Consider the following 10993-nt stretch of genomic DNA (forward strand, 5'->3'; position numbering starts at 1 on the left):
CTTTCTAGCATGTGTATTGACAGGGAGAGCCTAACCTGTCAGCTGTGTTGTCGATGCCCTGGGAGAAAAAAGTAAGTGACCAGAGCTTGCCGTAAAGCAGTAGCTCTGGTCGTACGATGTGTATGACGTCAATGACATTTTCAAAAGCTTTTTAGAACAAAGGCGACTTTAAAACAATCTAACAGCCAGCAGTGTGTATTTTGTTGCCTCCCCTTTCGAATTCAGAATTCAAACTACTAGACAAAAAAAATTATCCTGAGAAAAGTGGATTTTGAGGGGTACCGCTCCATAGACCTCCATTCATTCTGCACTTGCTCGTTAGCGCCCTCACATGGAAATTCAACCGGTTCAGAACCCGGAAGTTTCCCGAGAGTGGCAGTTCTCGCTATATTAGACATTCTCTGGCAAAGCTCTGAGTTCAAATAAACACAGTATTTCAACTACTTGTCCCGAGCATCACCACATCCTTAATTATCCTGCTTTATTCAACCGTTGGGCTGGTCAACCCTCTTCCTGCAGATTTTGGAACCACAATTAGAACAAATAAGATTCAGCTTGTCAGCCAGGTAATTATTAGAATCTGGTGTTTTGGATTAGGGTTGAACTCAATCAATCACCACCTGCCCCTCTATAAATACAATTGAGTAGTTACACACCTACATATCCAACACATGCAGCTGCTATTTGTTCATGAGTAGGAATTTTTTGCCTGTAATAATACAAGTTGTTTGAGGTGAGGTTGTTTTTGTATAACGTCTAGAAACACCATGAGTCCTCGTCTCATGCTGGGTGCTCTGATCTGTAAGTATCTGGTCTCTCTGGGGAGGGGGGCAGCTCCTTGGTGAGCAGGAGGACTACTTTATATTTGCATAACCTTTCAAGTTTGTCTGTGTTTGAAGTTATAGAATTAGATTATGGTTTGTGACTGCATTCACTGTAGGGTAACTCCTACAGATCCCATCTTTAAAATGTTTTAAACTTAAATGTTATGGAATGATCACAGTTCCAGAGACATCGTGAAACATTTCAAAGACTCTAGTTTGGTAGTCACTTGTCCTGGGATACTTTAATGAAATGTCTGTTAGTTATTTGATGGGTTAAATTGGAGTCAGAATGGTCAAAGTAAGATGCCATGAAATGGATAATGGAATCGATTACAAAGCAAACATGTTACAAAATGGTTTTTACCTGCTCTACTATGATTATTGTTATCAGAGAAATCAGAGGTGAGGAAGGAGTAGGACAAGCCAGAGCTGAATGTCCTCAGGAGATTAACAATCCACGTAGCAATGCTTCATAATTCCTATACCCAACTACAATTCAACCATCAGACCACATCTTGACCCTTAACAACATACAACATTAAGTTACAAAATGAGGTGAGACTATCAAGTAGAGACTCCGTCCAGCAACTCCAAATTGTAGCCTGAGAGGTGGGGGCAGGGTGACTCAGCCTTGCATTACTTCAATGAATTGTTACATTTCCTTTTATGAAATGTAAAGGGGTGGGGGGGAGTTTCTTGTCTTTCCACAAATATCCAGAATGAGTTGTAGATGTTGCAAATGCATCTGGGTCCAACTGTATATGATGCTTTAGGAATGTTTACAGTCCATATTTGACCAACTGCCAGACTGTGATTGTGATCTTTCTTTCTGTTTCAGTGCTGGCATGTTGTATGTCTACAGGAGCAGGTAAAACTCAGAACCTGATTGTCCAAGGGAGGATCTGTTTATTGTGAACGATTAACAATTATAATATGTACCATTTCAGTGACTACAGACATCTGTGAAGGTCAGCAGGCCACCCTGAACTGTGGTACGTTGCTACAGTTCCAGTTGTACTGTTGCCTTGCTATACTGTTTCACGCAGCATTCAAGTTACATTAATAGTAAGAGAATGGGGGTTAACGTCTTCCTGTTTCCAGGGAGTTCTGTGATCGACGTGGTCAGTGCTAACTATGGACGCACAGACCGTTGGACCTGCAGCTCTGGCCATCCACGACGTCATATTCGCAACACCAACTGCATCCTTTCCACAACTTTCCAATTGGTGGCTGGCATGTAAGACACGAGTGCACACACAGGCATGCGTGTTCGCTTTCTCGCACACTCATTTTGCTCCTTCCATCTTCCCAGGTGCAATGGACATACAAGCTGTTCTCTGGATGCCTCCAACTCTGTGTTCACTGATCCCTGTTATGGGACCTACAAATACCTGCATGTGATCTACAACTGCATTGCCCCAAGTTGGTATTTGTGTGTTTGATTGCTTGTGTGTGTAAACAGTTGACACTGACCTATTTGTGCTATTACTGTTTCAGAGAAGACAGTGATCTGTGAAGGTCAGCAGGCTACCCTAAACTGTGGTACGTTGCAACACTGAATGCTGTTGCCCTACTAATACTGTTAACAGTTCCACACTGCATACATTTAAACTACACATTGATGGTAAGCAGAAGTAATGACTTCCTGTTTCCAGGGAGTTCTCACGTCAACGTGGTCAGTGCTAACTATGGACGCACAGACAGGGTGACCTGCGTCACTGGTCGTCCACCAAATCAGATTAGCAACACCAACTGCCTCAACCCCACAACCTTGCTGTCAGTGGCTGGCATGTAAGACACGTGCACGGACACAGTCATGGGCGTTCTCTCACTCACTCACACACTCACTCGCACTTATTTGGCTCCTTCCACCTTCCCAGGTGCAATGGACATACAAGCTGTTCTCTGTCTGCCTCCAACTCTGTGTTCTCTGATCCCTGTGTTGGAACCTACAAATACCTGTATGTGACCTACACCTGTACATGACCTACACCTGCGGTAAGTGATCTTTACATATGTCTCTGTATGAGTGACATGTGTCTTTATAATATGATCTTTTTTGTTGACTGGCACTTTCTGTTTCAGTGAGTATTGTTGGGTCGACGGAGTGGAACAGCCTGGACCTGGATATGAACATGTTCCAACGACGAAGACTGGTTCAATATTGAATAAATTCATCCATTTACATGTATCAGTGTGTTGTGGTTGTTTCTAGACAGGTCAGTCAGAAACAAATCAGGGCCAAGATGCTCAGTGATACAGGAAGCACTTGATTTACCAAACCCACTGAGACCAAAGAAGTCCAGAGCGAATCCTTTATCTTCTTAGTGTTGTGCAATTATACCCATCTAAAACTTGGTTATTATTCAGCCGGACCATGCAAAACAATTATTCCAATGGTTCCTGCCTTAATATCTTCGCCGTCCACACAGATTTTATTTCTGAACTGCCAGATACTTGTGACATCACAACCAATTGAATGTGCTTAAGGGGTACTGGATTTGAATAACAGGCCTACACGTATTGTCAATGTTGTCGACATCTTCCCCACGTCTTATAGGCTATTTGAATTAGATGGAGTTATTTTGGCGGGCGGTTTTGTTTCTGAGCTGTCATTTTACTGACTCGGTTTATTTGAATCTCGTTCAGTAAAATGATCCGAACTTCCCTACACAGAGCAAGCATGGAGGGAGGGGGGGGGGAATTAATATTTGATAGCCAAATCCATGGCTTGAATACTTCAACTGCAAACATTTCATATTCTCACGTTAGTGTATGTAATGCTTGGGACACACTAAATGATTTTTGGATCTTAGATCTTCAAACTGAGACCACACACATTAACACAAAAAATCCTAGATTTAGCCATTTTGCTCCTACAGGGTGTGGCGCGTGTGCCATGATTTGACAAAGACGGCACACCACACACAAAAAGATTTCCAACCAGTGTCCCGACTGTTAACACAAGCAGACATCCCAAGTTGCAGAAACTCATTTCCGGGAGGTCCCCCCCCCCCGAAATGCTCTCATGACGCGCGATATACAATTGTCTTTAGCATAAATGGCCATTTCACGCAGTTAGATTTCAGTCCCTCGCTCGCTCGAAATACAAAATCCCCGATTTCCGGGAGATTGTAGGCCTATAGCATTTGCCGGCGTCCGAGAGCCGCTATTCAAATGCGGGAGACTCCCGGAAGATTTGGGATGTCTGCACAAGAAATTTTGCAAAATCTCTAGACTTAATAGGCATGGTGGACGATATGCAGGAAGACATTACGAAGATAGTCTTTGCAATGATTTTCGAGAAAATTCACGGGAAAAAAAGAAAAGGGCTTGCTGTTGCCACAAATCAATTCAATTTAACTTTGTGCTGCGCCTGACTCCGTTTGTTATGCTTCCGTCTTCTCTCAGCTTGCTTTCTGATTGGATATTGTTTCGTTTCACGTGATAAACTCGGCGTTTGTCCTCGGGGATACATGTGCCGTGTTTTTGCCATGAAATAGCTAATCTTAGAAAAACATCGGAGAATGAAATGTCCAGCGGGCGACTCAGAATTTCACAATAGCTATGATGTCACAAAGCAATGTGTCATTTCTAAAGTGTCATAGGCCTGTGTGTTGGTCATAATGAGTAAAATGACTATAAAAGTTTATGTCAACACAACACTGCAGTCACTCTCTTTTCCAATAGAACAGAGAACATGAGCGGATTTCCAGAAAAGAAGCGGATGGATAAGAAAAAGAAAGAACGGACACGGGTGGTAAAAAGCGGGCCACAGATACTGGCAGAACAAAGATGGGTCCGGGAGATGCAGAAAGCACAGAAGGATGCAGAAACGAGGCGTAAAATTAAAAGGTGGGTAGACCTAAAAAAGATATTACTGAAGCCGCGTGAAAAGAAGCTGGCAGAGCTAAGGGAGGCTGAGAAAAGGCTGGCAGAAGACAGGCTGGACATGCAGAGGCAGGAGAGGTGGAGAGAGTGGATGCAGAAGGAACGAGAGCTGTGGGAAGCAGAGCAGAGACGGAAAGAGCAGGAGCTCAACTCCTCCAAGAAGAAACTTGAAGGTCTGCAGGAGACCAAGACACCTCACACACCGGTGGTTAAGTCTCTTACCATCATGGAGGAGTTGAAGATGTTGGATGAACTGCTTGAGGAGGTAAGACTATAGCCATGTCATTAGTTTTTTTTACTTCAGAAAAGTGTCCTTTGTGTTGGGTATTCCATTACAGTGCTAACAATTTTCTTGTCTCCAACACAGACAGCGGATATCAAAGTTCCATCAATGTCCCCCATCCATCAGCCAGTCTCCCCAACCCCCACACCCCTCCCACTGGGTAAAAATGGAGCATACTTGGGCCTCACCACCACCAAACCCCTGGAAGCTCAGGCCAGGCACCCCCACGGGGTCAAGCATCCCACCTGCACACCTCTTCCTGAGGACACTCAAATCTACACCCACCCCTTGGCCAACCAGGAGGAAGAATTAGAGAGTGAACTGGCGAGGATGCAAGTGCTGGAGGCATCTGTTGAGGAGAGTTCCAACAGTGACATATTGAAAACTGAGAATGAGATAAAGGCTGAGGAGGGGAAAGCAGCAAAGAAAGAGAGGGAGTTCATAGAAAGGCAGAAGAAAGCAGAAAAGCTGGCGCAGGAGAAGATGGAGAAGAAACAGAGGAAGCAGCTGGAGCAGGCAGAAAAAAGAAACATGGAGATTCAAAAAAAGCTCGAGAATGAGAGACGCAAAATGAAAGATCTACAAAGAAAAGAGATGCAAAGGTTAGCAGAAGAGCAGAGGAAGGACATTGAGAAGCAAGAAAAGGAAGAGAAAAAGGCGGAAAAAGGAAAACTGGAAATGAGGTCTTTGCCAAAATGTGGCTTCTTCGAGAAGATAAAGAGGGCCTTTCATTTCCACTGATAAGAGAGACTTTCATCTACGGTAACACCAACCGTGACAAACATCAGGACAACAAGATCTTGAAACTGTTGAGGAACCTCTTATGATGCTTTGAGGAACCTTCAAGAAAATGTTCTAAGAAGAACCCCTTCATAAGGTTACTTGAAGAACCTTTTGAAGCTCTGTGAAGAACCTTTATAGAAGTTGTGTAGTTGTAGTAGTAGTAGTAATAGTAATAGTAATAGTAGTAGTAGTAATAGTAATAGTAGTAGTAGTAGTAGTAGTAGTAGTAGTAGTAGTAGTAGTAGTAGTAGTAGTAGTAAAAATAAAAACAATAATAATGGTGAAACACATGTTTTGAAGCATGTTTTTACTTATATATCAGATTTTTGAAAAGTATACAACAATAATGATTCTGGGTTGATCCTTTCTAGTTTGCAAAAATAAATACATAGAAATCTCAATGAATACAACATATTACATAATACATTTAGAGCAAGACGTTTGCCATTTAAATGACCCTTATTGATACTTAATTTGACTTGTTACCAACCATGCGCTGCATAAAAATGTGTCTTCTTTACATTCTCTGCACATGTAACTCCAATGATGAAATAGATTCCCAGTAGGGCACCAACTCCCATTGAGATGTCCTTTACCTTCGCAATGTCCTTTCCATCCATATGAAGACACATTTCACAAGGGGTGAAAGGGGTTCCCGCTCACGAGCAGCACAGGGGTAGGAACCTGATTGTCGTTGAGAAATCTCCGATTTGATTGTAGTTTTTGCATGTTCAACATGGATTATAGGTCGAAAATTGAATGAATGAGTACTTATGTCCTTTAGATTTCTTACAGGGTGAGTCGTTGTTGCCCATAACACGCTAGCATTCTGCTAATGAATGCTGATTGGTTAGTGAAGGACTGATACGACCAGAGCTCCCGCTTGATGGCATCCGAAGCGGATGTCAGGGCATTAGCAACATTAGCAACAACATTAGCAAGCCAAAACTCTTTCTAGCATGTGTATTGACAGGGAGAGCCTAACCTGTCAGCTGTGTTGTCGATGCCCTGGGAGAAAAAAGTAAGTGACCAGAGCTTGCCGTAAAGCAGTAGCTCTGGTCGTACGATGTGTATGACGTCAATGACATTTTCAAAAGCTTTTTAGAACAAAGGCGACTTTAAAACAATCTAACAGCCAGCAGTGTGTATTTTGTTGCCTCCCCTTTCGAATTCAGAATTCAAACTACTAGACAAAAAAAATTATCCTGAGAAAAGTGGATTTTGAGGGGTACCGCTCCATAGACCTCCATTCATTCTGCACTTGCTCGTTAGCGCCCTCACATGGAAATTCAACCGGTTCAGAACCCGGAAGTTTCCCGAGAGTGGCAGTTCTCGCTATATTAGACATTCTCTGGCAAAGCTCTGAGTTCAAATAAACACAGTATTTCAACTACTTGTCCCGAGCATCACCACATCCTTAATTATCCTGCTTTATTCAACCGTTGGGCTGGTCAACCCTCTTCCTGCAGATTTTGGAACCACAATTAGAACAAATAAGATTCAGCTTGTCAGCCAGGTAATTATTAGAATCTGGTGTTTTGGATTAGGGTTGAACTCAATCAATCACCACCTGCCCCTCTATAAATACAATTGAGTAGTTACACACCTACATATCCAACACATGCAGCTGCTATTTGTTCATGAGTAGGAATTTTTTGCCTGTAATAATACAAGTTGTTTGAGGTGAGGTTGTTTTTGTATAACGTCTAGAAACACCATGAGTCCTCGTCTCATGCTGGGTGCTCTGATCTGTAAGTATCTGGTCTCTCTGGGGAGGGGGGCAGCTCCTTGGTGAGCAGGAGGACTACTTTATATTTGCATAACCTTTCAAGTTTGTCTGTGTTTGAAGTTATAGAATTAGATTATGGTTTGTGACTGCATTCACTGTAGGGTAACTCCTACAGATCCCATCTTTAAAATGTTTTAAACTTAAATGTTATGGAATGATCACAGTTCCAGAGACATCGTGAAACATTTCAAAGACTCTAGTTTGGTAGTCACTTGTCCTGGGATACTTTAATGAAATGTCTGTTAGTTATTTGATGGGTTAAATTGGAGTCAGAATGGTCAAAGTAAGATGCCATGAAATGGATAATGGAATCGATTACAAAGCAAACATGTTACAAAATGGTTTTTACCTGCTCTACTATGATTATTGTTATCAGAGAAATCAGAGGTGAGGAAGGAGTAGGACAAGCCAGAGCTGAATGTCCTCAGGAGATTAACAATCCACGTAGCAATGCTTCATAATTCCTATACCCAACTACAATTCAACCATCAGACCACATCTTGACCCTTAACAACATACAACATTAAGTTACAAAATGAGGTGAGACTATCAAGTAGAGACTCCGTCCAGCAACTCCAAATTGTAGCCTGAGAGGTGGGGGCAGGGTGACTCAGCCTTGCATTACTTCAATGAATTGTTACATTTCCTTTTATGAAATGTTAAGGGGTGGGGGGGAGTTTCTTGTCTTTCCACAAATACCCAGAATGAGTTGTAGATGTTGCAAATGCATCTGGGTCCAACTGTAAATGATGCTTTATGAATGTTTACAGTCCATATTTGACCAACTGCCAGATTGTGATTGTGATTGTGATCTTTCTGTCTGTTTCAGTGCTGGCATGTTGTATGTCTACAGGAGCAGGTAAAACTCAGAACCTGATTGTCCAAGGGAGGATCTGTTTTTTGTAAACGATTAACAATTATAATATGTACCATTTCAGTGACTACAGACATCTGTGAAGGTCAGCAGGCCACCCTGAACTGTGGTACGTTGCTACAGTTCCAGTTGTACTGTTGCCTTGCTATACTGTTTCACGCAGCATTCAAGTTACATTAATAGTAAGAGAATGGGGGTTAACGTCTTCCTGTTTCCAGGGAGTTCTGTGATCGACGTGGTCAGTGCTAACTATGGACGCACCGACCGTTGGACCTGCAGCTCTGGCCATCCACGACGTCATATTCGCAACACCAACTGCATCCTTTCCACAACTTTCCAATTGGTGGCTGGCATGTAAGACACGAGTGCACACACAGGCATGCGTGTTAGCTTTCTCGCACACTCATTTTGCTCCTTCCATCTTCCCAGGTGCAATGGACATACAAGCTGTTCTCTGGATGCCTCCAACTCTGTGTTCACTGATCCCTGTTATGGGACCTACAAATACCTGCATGTGATCTACAACTGCATTGCCCCAAGTTAGTATGTGTGTTTGATTCATTGTGTGTAAACAGTTGACACTGACCTACTTTTACTATTACTGTTTCAGAGACGACCGTGATCTGTGAAGGTCAGCAGGCTACCCTAAACTGTGGTACGTTGCAACACTGAATGCTGTTGCCCTACTATACTGTTAACAGTTCCACACTGCATACATTTAAACTACATTGATGGTAAGCAGAAGTAATGACTTCCTGTTTCCAGGGAGTTCTCACGTCAACGTGGTCAGTGCTAACTATGGACGCACAGACAGGGTGACCTGCGTCACTGGTCGTCCACCAAATCAGATTAGCAACACCAACTGCCTCAACCCCACAACCTTGCTGTCAGTGGCTAGCATGTAAGACACGTGCACGGACACAGACATGGACGTTCTCACTCACTCACTCACTCACTCGCACTTATTTTGCTCCTTCCACCTTCCCAGGTGCAATGGACATACAAGCTGTTCTCTGTCTGCCTCCAACTCTGTGTTCTCTGATCCCTGTGTTGGAACCTACAAATACCTGTATGTGACCTACACCTGTACATGAGCTACACCTGCGGTAAGTGGTCTTTACATATGTCTCTGTATGAGTGACATGTGTCTTTATAATATGATCTTTTTTGTTGACTGGCACTTTCTGTTTCAGTGAGTATTGTTGGGTCGACGGAGTGGAACAGCCTGGACCTGGATATGAACATGTTCCAACGACGAAGACTGGTTCAATATTGAATAAATTCATCCATTTACATGTGTCAGTGTGTTGTGGTTGTTTCTAGACAGGTCAGTCAGAAACAAATCAGGGTCAAGATGCTCAGTGATACAGGAAGCACTTGATTTACCAAACCCATTGAGACCAAAGAAGTCCAGAGCGAATCCTTTATCTTCTTAGTGTTGTGTAATTATACCCATCTGAAACTTGGTTATTCAACCCTTTCCAGCCGGACCATGCAAAACAATTATTCCAATGGTTCCTGCCTTGATATTTTCGCCGTCCACACAGATTTTATTTCTGAACTGCCAGATACAACCAATTGAATGTGCTTAAGGGGTTACTGGATTTGAATAATGGGCCTACACGTATTGTCAATGTTGTCGACATCTTCCCCACGTCTTATAGGCTATTTGAATTCGATGGAGAGTTATTTTGCCAGAGGGGTGGTTTTGTTTCTAAGCAGTCATTTTACTGGCTCAATTTATTTGAATCTCGTTCAGTAAAATGATCCGAACTTCCCATCACAGAACAAGCATGGGGGGGGGGGGGGGGGGCGGTTAATATTTGATAGCCAAACCTCTAAGATGGCCTTTATCTTGACCTCTGGTCCAATGCATGAGTGTGCAATCCTGACAGTCCCCCTGGTCTTTAGGTTGGCGTTGGTTTGAGAGCCAAGAAGCTATATCACTGACAAGGTACTCTGAAAAGGTTTCTTCTAAAATGTTCAACTCCTTCATAAAGGCTCTCTCACCCAGGTTTGCAGTTCATCAACTGAAAGCCGCTCTTGATTGCATTAACTGCTCAGGGGACAGGCTATATGCATGCCTGTATTTGAACTATTTAGTAGGCTATAGTTGTTTCGGTGTTTCCTCGCTCCATGTAAAAGCCAGGAGCTCTGTGCAAAAAAAGCTTTTTTTGTTTTAGTCCTACCCTCGTTGGATGTTTGGTCTGCAATCGGAAGGAATCTCCCTCTCCTGATGATGAAATGGTTTACCTGATACCACCAACTTGTGGTGATTTCCTTCCTGGTCCAACTTCCATCCTTCTAGGTGCAGTTCTGACAACACCCAAATAGAAGTCAAAGTAGGACATCAGAGCAATGAACACGGGTCTGAAACTAAAAAGCAACTTTGTGAAGCAGAGGATAGCAAGGGTACCGACAAACATAACCGAATGCTGTAAACAAACAAATGACACCATGGACACATGTCCAAACCATCAGATTTGATTTCAGCAACTTCTAGCAATTTCAATTTGCACTTCGACAGAATATGTTACGTTCCCGGCCTG

At 42.9% G+C, this 10993-nt stretch overlaps 3 protein-coding genes across 3 annotated transcripts; all 3 read left to right on the forward strand.

The window, feature by feature from the left end:
• The first annotated feature begins 660 nt into the window (after positions 1–660).
• LOC146251581 (L-rhamnose-binding lectin CSL3-like) lies at positions 661–3015 on the forward strand. Its single transcript, XM_084680491.1, has 9 exons — positions 661–801; positions 1663–1692; positions 1772–1816; positions 1926–2061; positions 2137–2246; positions 2322–2366; positions 2480–2615; positions 2705–2822; positions 2910–3015. The coding sequence occupies exons 1-8, from the start codon at positions 768–770 to the stop codon at positions 2808–2810; spliced, it is 642 nt and encodes a 213-aa protein (XP_084536617.1). The 5' UTR covers positions 661–767; the 3' UTR covers positions 2811–2822; positions 2910–3015.
• A 1280-nt stretch (positions 3016–4295) lies between these two features.
• On the forward strand, positions 4296–6026 carry LOC146251582 (uncharacterized). The gene is made up of 2 exons (XM_084680903.1): positions 4296–4980; positions 5083–6026. The coding sequence occupies exons 1-2, from the start codon at positions 4525–4527 to the stop codon at positions 5737–5739; spliced, it is 1113 nt and encodes a 370-aa protein (XP_084537029.1). The 5' UTR covers positions 4296–4524; the 3' UTR covers positions 5740–6026.
• A 1358-nt stretch (positions 6027–7384) lies between these two features.
• LOC146251583 (L-rhamnose-binding lectin CSL3-like) lies at positions 7385–9741 on the forward strand. The gene is made up of 9 exons (XM_084680505.1): positions 7385–7532; positions 8400–8429; positions 8509–8553; positions 8663–8798; positions 8874–8983; positions 9055–9099; positions 9210–9345; positions 9433–9550; positions 9638–9741. The coding sequence occupies exons 1-8, from the start codon at positions 7499–7501 to the stop codon at positions 9536–9538; spliced, it is 642 nt and encodes a 213-aa protein (XP_084536631.1). The 5' UTR covers positions 7385–7498; the 3' UTR covers positions 9539–9550; positions 9638–9741.
• The last annotated feature ends 1252 nt before the right edge of the window (positions 9742–10993 follow it).

The sequence above is a fragment of the Hypomesus nipponensis genome, chromosome 18, assembly GCF_054491055.1.
Source record: "Hypomesus nipponensis isolate SF chromosome 18, ASM5449105v1, whole genome shotgun sequence".
In the NCBI taxonomy this organism is placed as follows: Eukaryota; Metazoa; Chordata; class Actinopteri; order Osmeriformes; family Osmeridae; genus Hypomesus; species Hypomesus nipponensis.